We start from the raw sequence: 14,003 nt of genomic DNA, 5'->3' as shown, positions 1-14,003 counted from the left end.
CGCGAACCCGGTTCCCCTGCATCGGCAGGCGGACGCGCAACCACTGCGCCACCAGGGAAGCCCTGCCCCACACTTCTTTTGTCCTGGTTGATGAAACGATATCACTTACGCCCTAGAAATGTGTTCTCATTCAGTAATTAGCTTGGCTTGCACGCCCCGTCTTCCTAAAAACGCAAGATGTGTGTATGTAGGAAGCCTCCTAGGTTAGATGCATCCGGAGCGTCTTGGTGGAGGGTAACTATTTGGTATCAGTATTTGTTGATTCTGTTTTTGATCCATTTCCTCCGTGGTGGTAACTACAACGCAGTCTAATTTGAGGCTGTTAGAAAAGCAACAGGCAAAAATCAATCTGTTTGGTAGAGCCTGCAATCCACTTCCTGGGCTTGGTTTCTGCTGGGTTCTGTGACTGTCCGCTTGCCAGCTGGCTAAGTCTTGAACGAGCGCCCCGTGGGATAACATGATTTATCCGTTTATTTTGCTGAACTCAAAGAGTAAGCTCTGTCTGTCTCTGTAAGAACAAACTCAGCCCGTTCAACTGTGTAAATTATAATATTTGTTGTAACAAGTAGGGTACATCTCAGCACGCCTGGGTGTCTGCGATGGTTAGTTTTCTGTGTCAACTTGGCTGGGACACTGTGCCCAGATATTTGGTCAAACGTTATTCTAGAGGTTTCTGTGGAGGTGTTTTTAGAGGAGATGAGCACGTAAGTCAGTAAGTAAGCAGATGGCCCGCCACAGCACAGGTGGGCCGCCTCATCCCATCGGTGGAAGGACTTAGGAGAAGACAAGCAGGACGGCCCCGGGATCCGACGGCGGCCCTTCCCTGGGGATCCGTCCTGCAGGCTCACCTGCAAATCGTGGACCTGCCGGCCTCCACAATAAGTCTTTCCTTAACAGAACCAACGTCAGTCTCTCTCTGTGCGTGCGCACTGCCCCCCCGACGCGCGCGCGCGCACGTGTCCTGTTGGCTCTGTTTCTCCAGGGAACCCTGGCTGATGCCGGTCCATGTCCAGTGTCGCGTGACCCTGGTCCTCTCAGCCATAGCTGGGTGGATCCAGGTGGACACCAGATCAAAGACAGTCAGTCCACGTGCTGGCCGGTTACTTGTGACCAGGCTTAGCTCAGACAGATGTCTCTCTGGGGAACAGGAACTAGAAAATACTAAGGGAATAAACAGCCAGCAGTGGAGCTGAGGCTGGCAGGCTGCGCAGTGAGGGTCCAGGGCAGCCATAAAAGCCCGTTAGAGGCTCAGAGCTCCAAGGAAGCAGAGAGGGCAGAGGTGGGGCGGGGGGGTGGCTGGAGCGCGGACACCTGGATAGCTGGACGCCTGTGAAGGCACCTCTGGCCCGTGAGAGAGACTCTCAGAGAAGAGCCAGTGGGTGTGGCGCCTCTGTTCCTATTCGAGGCTGCGAGTTGTTGAATGTTTTCATTGCTTGAGCCCAAAACTTGATTACTTTGTTTAAAATTACATTTAACAAGGAAAGGAAAAAACCCATCTTTTAGTTTTGTGCTATTATATAAGCGTGATCGTTCATTTAAGATTTTTTAACACAGTAAGGAAAAGAAAAATACTTTCTATCCTGCATCCCGTAACCCTTGGGGCGTAGAAACCTTGCCTCTTCCCAGGGCGTCTGTGGACTTACTTCTGTATCACTGATCTCCTGGCCCTCCACGGGGAGAATACCTGTGTGCCTGTGTGCACCCTGCCCCTCCCCGCACCTGTCCCATCTGCCTCTCCGTCTGTGAGCTTTCCTCTGTGCCCAGATCACGTTGGTGACCCAGGGGTGGTGTCAGCGGGTCCCTGTGTGCCTCTCCCCGCTCACCCCGAGGTGGCCGTCTTCCAGGCACATGGTCTCCGTCCTGACTCACTGAGCGTCTGGTTTCCAGGTGAGGCCACAGCACGGCTGTGGGCTGACGTCTGTGCCCGGCAGGTGGCAGGCCAGGGGCGGAGCCAGGACCGGGCGGCCGGTGGCAGCTGTGGAAATGCTTGGCCACCGGTGCCCGTCCTTTCAGTCCGACCAGGCCTGCAGGGCGCGGGGTCGGGGTCAGTGCGCGTGGATGGTGCCTTGAGCGCGTGCGGAGCCAGGGAGGGACCAGGCCCTTCAGCGGGTGCTGTGGCACCTCTTCCGGTGGTTCCCGACCTGCCCGTCCAGCCGGGCGGCTGTCTAATTCCGTGATTCCTTCCGCATGAGACTCCGCCGTAAATAGGACTTGCCCATGTCAGCAGCTCCACCATCAGGTAGATGAGGCGAGTCTCCGGAGCTGGCCGTGGACTCTTCCCTGTGGTGTACGGCATCCCTTGTTCTTGCTGCTGTGGTCACCAGTCAGGAAAGCCGCTGAGACTGGTTGGATCCACCTGCCGGGGCTGAAAGCGTTTGTGCCGATCGGGGGCGTCGGACCTGGGAACGCGCTGTGGACTCCTCGCTGGGTAGAGACCTGCTGTGGGGGATGTGGCTGGCGGGAGGGAAGCCTCACGCGGCCGGGTTTCTAGACATGGACTTGGGGTGGCTTTGGCGCCCCGGAGAAATGCTCTGCTGAAATCACACAAGTCTTTGCAGCCGCACCTGCATCTTCACCAGCTGGAAACTGGGGCTTGCTGGGTGCTGCTCTGACATCTTCCGGTCACACTGATGGGGGCTGGTGGGACTGTACCTGGGGAAGGGGGCCTCGGGGACGCGCTTTGGGCGCGGAGGATGAGGCCCCGGCACCCCCCGTCGGCTGCCCAGGTGGGCTGTGGGGTTTCAGGCCGGCTAACTCCCTTCTCTGAACCTCTCCTCTGAGTGTGAGATGAAGGCTCGCCGCGCACGCCAGCGGGAGGTGGCCTGTCCCTTTCCGGGGCTGCCGCGCGCTCGGCCCACCTGTGACCTGTGCCTGCCCCCCCCGCCCGTCGCCACCGCTGCCGCTCTGGTCCTGTCCCCGGCCCGTTTCCTGCTTCGCTGGTCTCGGTTCACGTGGTCCTCACAGGAGAGGCGGGGACATCATCCCCTTACCCTGCAGATGAGCGAACCGAGGAAGGATCAGAGAAGTCGAGGCATTTGTCCGGGATTGCACAGCCAGGGAGCGCAGAGCAGGGATTTGAATCTGGACCTGCCGGTGCCCGACTCGGAGGCTCATCCACCTACGCAGAGCAGCTCTCGGGGTGTCCTGGCCTGGACGAGGTGTGTCTGGGCACACGTGCACGGATTCCTCCCGTGTCCCACGTGAGACCTGGACGGAAGTCTTTCGGGGCCCCTTGGACTGGCGCAAGGCTCGCGGTGGCTGCTCAGGGCGAGACCGGGGCCCAGGCCCGTGTCTTCAGCCCCGCAGCCCCTGGGGCTTCCACGGGCTCGGCAGAGACCCCGAGACCCCTTGCGGGGGACAGGGGAGCTGCGGTGTCGCGGAGGCCCCGCCCACGCCGTGCCGTGTTCCTCCGGCGCGGGGCCGCGCTCAGCTGCACCTGCTCCTGTTCTCCAGCGGAAGCAGGAGCTCCGTTGCCCGCGCCCGGGCCCGGTTCTGCTGGCGTGTGCACCGCTTCCCGGGCTGTTGCTCATTAGAAGGGCGACAGGCCGCTGTGTTTTCACTGACGCGCTGCGCCGGACGGAACGGATTTGATTTCACGCTCGTCCAGGCTGTTGTTTCGGCTCCTCGTTAGCTTGAGAGACTGAGGGGGGCCTTTTCCCCTAATTGCACTGCTGTCCTCGGCTTCACCCCCTGCACGGGGGCTTCCTGGGATGCAGTGAAAGGGCCTTGGGAGAGAGAAGCCTTTGGTACACAGTTGTGGCCATTTTTTGGTCTGGAAAGCAAGAAAAACACTGATTTCATTTTTTAAACAGCTATGGGAGAAGTTTGGGCATTTTTCCCAGAGGACACAGCCTGCAGAGTGTGAACCAGCAGATACATTTTGTTCATTTGTGTGGGGGGAGGGCTTTACATTTGCACGTGGCCCGGAACCATGCTTCTGACACGGAAGCCCAGGAGCAGTCAGTCTGCCGGGACAGTGGGCAGACACCTGCCTCACCGCACCCTCGTCCAGACCCGGGGCCGAGGCCGGGAGCGGCCAGCGCCTGCTTTTGCTGTCCTGTGAACTCTGCGTTTTACACTCTTAAATAGTTGAAAACAGAAGAGTAGTGCTTCCTGGTGTCGTAGTTTTTTGAGTTTCAAACCTCAGTGCGTGATCGCAGCTGTGCGTGATCAGAGCAGGTCCCTTGCTTTGGCACCGCCCTCGGCTGCGTAGCCGTGACAACCGAGTGGCGGGGTTGCCATGGAGACCGCGTGGGCCCGAAATCCCACCATCTTTCTGCCCGGCCTTTTAGGGGACAGGGGGCACTGCCTGGGCCCACGTGGCCGGTCTCGGAGCACAGCCAGGTGCGCCTTCCTCTGGACCGTCCCCGGTTCTGGGAGGGGAGGGATGGGATCTGGGCTGCAGTTGGGCCCCTCAAGTGCTCCCTGGGGGCCCGGCGATGGTGACACCAAGGAGGTTCTTAACAAATGACCCAACGGTCCGAGTGCAGTGGCAAGGCGATGAACCGGCTGGTCCTCAAACGAGCAGCGTCCTCCCCGCTGACTCCTGGCGGGCGGGAGAGGTCGCAGGGCCCGTGCATCCTGGAATGCTTTTTGCTGAGGGCTGTCTCCAGAGCCCCCCCCTCCAGCACATAACTGCCCTCGGTTGTCAGGAGCAGTGATGTTTTCAGGGTGACGGACACGTTGGCTGTCCCGTGGTCTGCGCAGGCCATCAGGTGGAAACCAGGGTCCTCTCCGAGGTGGGAGCTCACTTCTCACTCCCAGTTGCCAAAACACTCTAAGCTCTTCCTCGCTTCTCTTTTTAGCTGTACGAAACCTAAAACCAAAACCGGAGTAAACGCTTTTCCATGTGTGCTTCCTTTGAATGAATCAATACCTTGGTTTATTTCCCAAAGTCCGTTTTCTTCTGAAGTAGTTTTCTGTCCTGGGCTTTGAACCATTCAGTGTTTTAAAAATTCTCTATCAGGAGAAAACAAAGGCTTTTTTTTGCCTTCCCGTTTTCTCTTTATTCATACCCATGACTCAGTGAACCAGACTTTACCGAGTTGATCAGAAAGTTGTGGAAGAATTGACCTAATTCAGGTCCCGCCTTCAGGACGCTGAGCTGGGGCGGCGGGTTGAGGGCCCAGCATAGTTTGGACGCTGCTGCCCCTTGGAGTGCGTCCCCCGCCCCGTGTGAAGGGCTGCCGACCCCCGAGCCGTGTTTTAGTACCCCCTCCCCACGAGTGGGAGGCGGCCGCGCAGGAGGACCCGTTGGCCCGGAGACGGCGGCAGCTCAGGGCCCGTCCTGGGTCCGTCCGTCAGCAGCACTGAGGGAGCCCCTCCAAGCAGGTTCCATGCTCTCGAGCCAAGAGATGGGCCCCTGGTTCCGTGTGCTTCCATCCTGGAAGGGGAGACGGCAAAAAAATGAAACACTCAGCAAGTTGTGTCGCAAGCGCCCACGTCCCTCCTCTGTCCTTGTGGCCTTTTTCTGGGATCTGAGGCTCGGGATGAAGAGCAGACAGACGCAGCAGGAAATTCAGAGCTGTTGCTGGAGAATAAAGGGCTCACCCCGTGGTCACCCAGGGGCCTGCACGTTACCCACCGCCTGGGAGGGCTCCAGAGGGAAGTCCTCTAGGTGATGCTCAGCGGAGACCCCGACGCCCGCTCCCCTCGATGGGCGCGCCAGCCGTCCGGGGGGGCACGATCCTGCCGGGGCCCCCCTTGCTGCGCCCTGAGGCTCCCGTGTGGGGGAGGGCCCGCGTGTTCTCTGGTGCCCTGGACGTCATCCAAAGAAGCCAGGCTCGGAGTGCCGTCTGCACAACTGACCGCATGAGGGCCACTCTGTCACCGATAAATACAGGCGCTTTCCTGGCAACTGGGCTTTGTTGCCACATCGCACGACGTAACGTTTTCTGTGTTTTACAGACGTACACAACACTGGGGGAGGAAAAAGCAGACCCAGCAACCTGGCCTTTTGCCACGGTGGCGGGTCAGCCGCTGACCTCTGTGACTCTTCTGAGCTCGTCCCTTCAGGTCGCCTGTGGGTCACCTCGTGCCACGGCAAGAAGGATGAGGGGCGGAACCTGGGCGGCCAGGACTTTCTGGTCCCTGACGGCTCCACTCCTGAAAGTGAAGCGGTTTTTAATAGGTGGGGGCTGAGGGTTGTGTCCTGGGGCCTCACAGGCAGCCAGGACGCGTGGTCACCCTGGGCCCTCGGGAGGGACGGGCTGTCACATTGTTGCAGTGGACGCTGGACCATCTGGTGTCCGAGAGCGCCCTGCACATGCAGAGACGGCGTGTCCAGGCCCTGGGTCCCGCTGGAGCAAGGCTGTCCCCCTGGCATGGGTGCAAGTGCAGGTTCTGTCACCGTCCCTCGTCCAGAATACCTGGCCCCGTGTGGCCTCTCCCCAACCTCTGACCAGGACCCACGTGCTCTTCACCGTCAGACGCTGCTTTTTCCTTTGCTGACCTACATTTCTGTTTTGGGGTTTTTGTTTTGGTTTTTAACTAATTAATTTTTTATATTTATTTGGCTGCATCGGGTCTTAGTTGCGGTGTGCGGGCTTCTCTCTAGCTGTGGCACGCGGGCTCAGTAGTTGTGGCGCACGGGCTTAGTTGCCCCGCGGCACGTGGGATCTTAGTTCCCCCATCATGGATCGAACCCGCGTCCCCTGCGTTGGAAGGCGGATTCTTAACCGCTGGACCACCAGGGAAGTCCCTGTTTTGTTTTTTTTAGTTTCAGTAATTTGAGTGAAGAAGGAGAGTGGGTGCCTGTGACACCTGTAGGTGACACACTCCTGGGAGGATTAGTGAGTCCTTGCTAGAAATCAGGGTCCAGGGAGGCCTCGGAGGCCGGAAGGATGCGCTTGGATGGGCAGGATGAAGTTCTATAACTGCTTTGCCCGAACCACACGCTGGAGTCCTGCCTTTGCGTACGGGGAGCGGGGAGCACCCACGCGGAGCCAGTCACGAGACCTGTGCTCGGGAGGTACACCTACGTGCCCAGTGTTTGTGAGGACGCTCGTGAGAAGCTTTGCCTGTGTCTCAGCATCGGTAAGGCTTCGCTTCCCCGGGCAGCGTGCCGAGGGCTCTTCGGAGCTGATGATCTTGTGCGCGATCAGGCTGTCTCTGCACTGGCGGCTGGGATGCTCTGAGCCAGACCTGCATCCTGCTGCCAGCATCTGCTTCTCCACTTGGCCTGTTTCCTTTCCCCCTCATTCCTTTAGCCATTTCTTCTATTGTTTTATGGGTACTCTTGCATGCTGCTCAAATCTTTTGTGGAAGGAGGAAGAGATGAAAACCAATACAAATACAGGTATCATAGTGTATCAACATTCTGTGATTTCCAGCCGTGACCCCTGTTTTTTCAAAGCTACTCAGTAAATACTGAATTGAGTTAAATTATATATATATACACACACACACGTATATTTTAAAATTTATTTTATTTATTTTGTCTGCGTTGGGTCTTCGCTGCTGCGCGCGGGCTTTCTCTAGTTGCGGCGAGCGGGGGCTACTCTTCGTTGCGGTGCGCGGGCTGCTCACTGCGGTGGCTTCTCTTGTTGCGGAGCACGGGCTTCACTAGTTGCGGCACGCAGGCTCAGTAGTTGTGGTGCGCAGGCTCAGTAGTTGTGGCGCACGGGCTTAGTTGCTCCGCGGCACGTGGGATCTTCCCGGACCGGGGCTCGACCCCGTGTCTCCTGCGTCGGCAGGCGGATTCTCAGCCACTGAGGCACCAGGGAAGCCCTGAGTTAAATTATATTTTTAAAATCAGCAGCATCCGTACTAGATTTGGGGGGGAGGCTAAAAGTGAGGCCTGTGGTTAAGTGTCACGAGCGTAGTTGAACCCAACTCTGCAGCGAAGCGGGTGATGCCAGAGACGCCCGGCCCATCACTTTCCTGCCTGGAGACACAGCTCCCATCGAGGGGGTGACGTTCAGGCCTCTCTCTCCTTCCCGGGGCCCGGGGGTCAAGACAAGGGCATTGGTTCCTGAGCCCGCACGTCCCTTGGAGGAGAGAAGCACTGACCTTGGGGAGGTCACCCTTTTAGGGGGAGCGGCGGGCAAGTATTAGGGTGACCGGAGGTGGCATTACCCAGCCTTCAAGGCTGCTGCCTGCAGACACTGCTCTGGGGTGTGCCCGGAAAGAGGGGCGTCGGGCCTCGCCTTCCTAGCTGGCTGGCAGGAATAGGTAGGGTGAGGTCCGGTCCCACTGACCTCTGCGCGGCTCAGACCCGGCCTGGGGGACCCCGTGCTCGGGCGCCGTGCTTATGACGGACGCACCCGAGTCGGCCCTTCGGGATGTGGTTGGCGAGGGCTCCGGGTGCTCAGGCAGGCGGAGGTGAGCATGGGAAGCGTGGCGTGTGTACCTGCCGCTGGGCCCTCACCGGACCGCCTGCTGTCACTTTACTCCTGCAGGCCCCTCCTGCCAGCAGTGGCTACGCCTCTCAGCCTGGGGCCTCCCCCGCCGCCTCTGTCCCTCCCTGCCGCTGTGCACAGCCTGCCCTTAACCTTCTCCTGCTCGCAGGCTGCCCCAGCCCCTGGGCTCTGGGGGGTCCTGCCCGCCTTGTCTGGACGGTGCAGTTGCCCTTGGGCCGCTTTGTCCCCGGTGTCCAGCCTCCTGGAGCCCTCGCTGCTCGGCGTCCTGCTGGGAGCAGAGGATGAAAGGCAGTGCCCGGGTCTGGTTCCCGCAGGTCAGCCGCCCCCGTGCGACGTTGGCAGATTCTGAGGCTGGGCTCCCACAGCGTGTGGCGTGTGTGGACCTCGTGTGTTTATGGAAGTGATGGGCACTTAGCAAGCTCAGAGATGTCAGCTGTCACGACGCCTGTGTATCCTTCGGCCCAGCCGTGCCTTTCTAGGAATCGATTCCGTGAATACCTCAGCGACAGTGTGAATTGATGGGTCCAGAGAGCCAGTCCCGGGCGCTGCCCCTGACGGCTCGGAGCGGCCCTCGCAGGTGGCCCAGGCCCAGGCCGCGGTCGCTGCCCGGAGGGAGGTGCGGGCGTGTCCACGCACGGCTGCGGGAAGCTCAGCAGTTTATCCCGGGAGGCAAAGCGTGTTCACAGTGAGCTGCCCTTTGTGCAAGAAAGGGAGGGAAATAGACACGCGTTCTGTTTGCTTAGAATTTCAAAAGGAAACAGTGGAGGGGTGAGGTAGAGTAACCCCGAAGAGCGACCGGGGAGGAGGGGAAGCTGTGAGGGGGCAGGGATGTGGCCTCCAGACGCACCTTGTTTAACAGCTCATTACTTATTAGCGATAACGCTCAGGAACCGTTTATGTGCTGCAGAAAATGGAAACGAACGTTCAAGCTTGCTGTGATGCACCGTGTGGGCCACGTGGAGGCGCACGTGGCTGCCCGTGCTGGCAGCGGGCTGGGCACAGGTGCCCCTCTGCACGGTCCGCTTAGAGGCCTGCAGACTGCATCCCTGGTCGGGGGACCTGAGTCCCCCATGCAGGCTGCCCATGGGCCTGAAGCATTAGGAGGGGTGGACGGGGCCCGCGGGAAAGGCCGCCGCGATCCCGGTCGGGAGTTGTGTTACAGCGATGGCGGCGGCGGGCCGCGCAGTCAGGGACGGTGTCCAGTCCACGAGTGAGGTCGGGTTTGCAGACACGGCCGGGCCCGGCCGAGCATTGGTGGTGGAGGAAGAGAAGGAGGCAGACTTGCTGTTGCGCCTTGTCTGGGGAAAGTGCACGGGCCTGGCGGTGCGTTAGGATCAGGGCATGAGGGGGGCTTGAAGGACCAGGGTTAAGCTTTGGGGGACAGACCAGACGCTGACGGGGCCACCGTAGCCCTCTGAAGTCGAGAAGAGAGCAGGAACTGCAGGGGGCGTTAGGGTCCCCAGGGGCGCTGCCCCCACCTGCCCTCCGCTTCCCAGCTCCCCCGCCTAAGGGGGCCGCGCGCTCTGGTCTGAATGTGCACGTAAGCTACTCTTTATCAGAAAACAAGCCTGTCTGTGCAGGGGAGGAGGCGTCCTGGGGGAGCACGCTGGTGGGCAGCGGGGTCTCCGAGGAGAGTGAACCCGGGCGAGGGTCAGGTGCTGACCGTTTGCCTGGGTCCCGAGGACTTGACCCGGAGCGAGGAAGCAAGTGCCCGAAGGCAGTGCATTGCCCTGGCTGTCCGGCGCAGACGCGGGTGTTTTCAGCCACTCAGGCAGACGCTTTCCGAGAAGCCTCCACCGCAAACTCAAACCAGTTCTGTCATCAGTGACAGCTGTTGAATCGGGTCAACATAATCAGATTCCTGAAAAGCTTATGAACACTGAGAGGGCTCAGTAAATATCATAAGAGAGCTGTCCATTCGTGACCTGGACCAGTGCTGCCCCAGGAGACCCGTGGGAGTTTCCTGTGGCCGTCCTATCGAAACACCACCCACAGGACAGGAGTCTGTTCTCCCAGAGTCCCAGAGGCTGGACATCCAAGGTCAGCCGGCAGGGCTGGTTCCTTCTGTGGCCGCGAGGGGGATTCTGAGCCAGGCCGTTCCTCCGCGCCCACCCGCCGCCCGGCTCTGGACGTTTGCCGTGGTCCTTGGCCTTCCCCCGTGTGCCTGTCTCCAAATCTCCCCTTTTTACAAGGACACCAGCTGTCTTGGACCAGGGCCACCCCTGCGACCTCACTGGAACTTGGTCACCTCTAGAAGGACTCTGTCCCCAAATAAGACCACATGCTGAGGCCCTGGGAGTCCGGCTTCAACGTGTGAATTGGTGGGGACACAGTTCAGCCCGTCCTGATCCCTGCTGGGCTGTGATGGAAGGGGTTCAGCCCGTGAGGAAGGAATTTTAAGTTTTCTAAGACTCTTTGGTCAAGAAAGGGGTCTTTGTGTTTAGTTGTCCGTGACTTTCATACTTGTTCGACTGATCGATTTTAATTCAAGCTGGGGGAGGGTGGGAGCGGGCATCTCAGCAGGCCTCTGTCCCTGCCCTCCGGGCCCCGGCCCGAGCCCGCCCCGTGTCCGCGCGTCTCCTGCTGCTGGGCCGGCTTCCGCCTCAGGCTCTGGTCTCTCCTGAGCTGCTCAGGCCCTCCCTCCGTCCACTCTTCTACTTGTGCATTTAATTTTATTTACCGTGCTAAGAGGCACACGTGAAATAGCCTTGGTGGTCCAGCTCCCGCGCTGAACGAGCTTTGTGGCTCTGAGCGTTCGGGCTAACCGTCCTTCCTGGGGGAGTGAGCTCCAGCTCAGAGGTTAGCGGAGGGAACCCCAGCGTTTCCACGCCTGCTCCGGGGGTGGCTCCCTTCGTGAGGCCCTGCAAATCCGCCCTGTGTTTGCTGTCTTAACGCTGAGGCTTGAGCGTTCCCGTGGGCTGGCGGAGATGGACGGATGGGTGACCAAGGAGCCTGTTACCTCCCCATGATTATTGTTGAAACAAACTTTGTAAGGTGAGAGCGTCCACCTGTCATTCAGACAAATATTCATGCATTTGTTAGCTTTGGCCCAGGGTTGATTCATCCAAGGGATGAACAGGGAGGTTTAGTTTCTTAAATGCCTTACTGCTGCTTGGAAACTGAATATTTAAAGATGACACACAACTAGTGACAATCGCAGATTTCTCTCCGTAAATGCGTATCTTGTCTCTTCACAGGGATCTTCGCTTTAACAGAATCAGAGAGATCCAGCCAGGGGCCTTCAGGGGGCTGAGAAACTTGAACACATTGTAAGTCCAAACATTGCACTGGGAGCCGGTAGAAAAGAGATATCAAAATTATCACACCTTTCCCTGCGGGTACAGCCCGAAGCTGGGGTCTGAGAAATCATCACACCTTTCCGCTGGGGGTAGGTCCCGAACGCTGTGGGACGTCTACCCCATGGCCCACCATGGGTGGGCATGGCTGAGAGGTTGCCGTGGAGCCTGACAGAGGGATTTGCACGTTAAGGTGCCAGGACTGGGTCCCAGGCTTGGCGGCCGTCGTGGCCTTTGTCCCCCACGTGTCTCGTCTGACCTCTGTGAACCTGTCCGTCCTCTGGGTATGATCCAGGCCTGCGCTGGTCACGTCTCCCACTGCAGGGTCGAGGGGACGGCCCTCCTCCTGAGCTAGTACGGGCCCTGCTGGGGTTGGGGTGCTGTCCAGCTGTGTCCCAGGGTTTAGACCCCAACTCCAGGCTGCCATGGGCTGTACTGAATGCCGTGGGCGGAGACGGGTTCTGGCCCTTCTGCCCCAGGAGGTGACTGTTCTGTGCAGGGCCTGGGGGTCAGGAACGTTCACCACTGCCCTGTAAGCCTTGTGGGGGGGGGACATGGGTGGCTCGGCCCCCAGCTCCCTCCCTGTGAAAAGGAAAGCTCCATGGTGAGACATCCACCTCCGGGACACCCTGCACCTCCGCGAGGGCCTCCCAGCGGGCTGGAGGGGAAATGGAAGAGACGGCAGGATAAAGAGACACGTCTTTGTGCAGGAGAGAGGGGATTGCCTCTCCGCTGTATGCAGAGCTGCAGCCGTGTGCGCTGGTACGGACCAGCTCCCTGAGAAAACTTGCAGCTGGGAGCATCCAGCACCAGCAGTGCCCTTGATTGTGTCAATTTGCATTTAGCGAATGTCGGTATTAGGTCTGTGGCTTCATCATAACACAATTCAGGCGTGTTGTTTTTTAAATTCTTACTGAGACTTTCTTTCACAGGCTTCTCAACAATAATCAGATCAAGAGTATACCTGGTGGGTCATTTGAAGACTTGGAGAATCTAAAATACCTGTAAGTCATGACCAGTTCTTTACACCAGAGTCTGTTACCTGTATTCGGACTGTTTACTCACTGAGCTAAATTTTGTACTGTTCATGAATTATTGTAAATACATTCCTGTGAAAAAGAGGTTTTATTTTCGAAAGGTGAGTGAAATTTTGGTTGGGACTTTTAAAATGAGTTGTCATCAGTATAAAGAGCTACCTTATGTGATTTCTAGTGTTTCTCTGCTAAGTCTTAAGTAAAATTGGTTGAATAAAATTAAAGACTATAGCCTCTGAAAATCATTCTTGGGTGATAGTGACGCTTCTTGAGATGGAAGGTGATAAGTTATGTTCATCCACCAGTGTGAACAGCTGACATATTTTGTGGGATCTGAGCTTTCAGGGGTGGGCGAGATGTGAGATGGGAATGACGGATCCCTCTGGAATGTCACTAACCCCTGCTAATTTTCCCCATCTTCCGCCAAGTGATTTCACCTCGTATTTTTATGTAGTTGAATTTTATTCTACCTTTAACAATTGACTTGAATTAATGAGTTTATTAGCATTTAAAACATCTGCTTGTTGAAGTCACTTTTGCAGTTAGAAAATGACCTCGCCTGGTTCAATACCTTCACAGGCACTTATGTTGAAGTTGGAAACTTTAACAAAACACTGAATACATTGCTGGTTCTAACAGATTAGAAGTAAGTATCATGTGCTTTGAGGAAATTACTCTTAATTTTAGGACTGTTCAGCTAGAGCCATTTTAATGAGGGATTGGTATCAGTGATTTTGGGGGAAACGTGTGGCTTAAGTGAACCTGGATGTCTCCAAGTCCTGTTGAGTTTAGGTGAGACAGTGGTTATGAGCAAGAGATAACATTAACTCTTTATTAAATACATCTTCCTCCACAAAGAATCTGAAAGTGTCGTGTCTATACACTTTTCTCCATCACTTTTGACGCAGTATATTAATTTTTCATTAGCACTGTTCACACTAAGCCTTGTTGCTCAATTTTCAAATGCGGGAAAGGTCTTCTAATTATTCTTGAGTTTTCATTTATTTACTTACGTTTTGTTTTGGTTTTTGATTTTAAGTGCTGTGTAAGCTCCAGAAGAAAGCCTAGATTTCTTAGAAGCAGAGTCCTTTAACCGATAGCCAGTATTTGCAGTGCATGTGTGCGTGTTTACTGTTTTTATAAAAAAAATTTTACTTTATTTTTTATTTTTTCGGTTTGAATTACTTAAGAGCAACTTATCATTTACCCTAGTAGTTAGGGATACTTCATTTTTCACTTAAGGCAGTTTTTAAAAATAATACTTTTTTTTTTTTTTTTTTTTTTTTTTTGAGGTATGCGGGCCTCCTCCTGTT

The 14,003-nt window shown here is 56.7% G+C and overlaps 1 protein-coding gene across 3 annotated transcripts in view; it reads left to right on the top strand.

Annotated features, from left to right (window-relative positions):
- The window catches only part of PXDN (peroxidasin), a 65,018-nt gene that overhangs the window by 10,136 nt on the left and 40,879 nt on the right, over positions 1 to 14,003 (top strand). For all 3 annotated transcript variants that reach the window (XR_447302.3, XM_007100168.3, XM_007100167.3), the window contains exons 2-3: positions 11,558 to 11,629; positions 12,589 to 12,660. Coding sequence is in view for 2 of the 3 variants with exons in the window: in XM_007100168.3 (XP_007100230.1) it covers positions 11,558 to 11,629; positions 12,589 to 12,660 (144 nt within the window). In the remaining variant the exon portion in view is untranslated. The remainder of the gene's footprint in view (positions 1 to 11,557; positions 11,630 to 12,588; positions 12,661 to 14,003) is intronic.

Source organism: Physeter macrocephalus, chromosome 12 (assembly GCF_002837175.3).
Source record: "Physeter macrocephalus isolate SW-GA chromosome 12, ASM283717v5, whole genome shotgun sequence".
In the NCBI taxonomy this organism is placed as follows: Eukaryota; Metazoa; Chordata; class Mammalia; order Artiodactyla; family Physeteridae; genus Physeter; species Physeter macrocephalus.
This window is presented reverse-complemented; position numbering and strand designations above follow the sequence as displayed.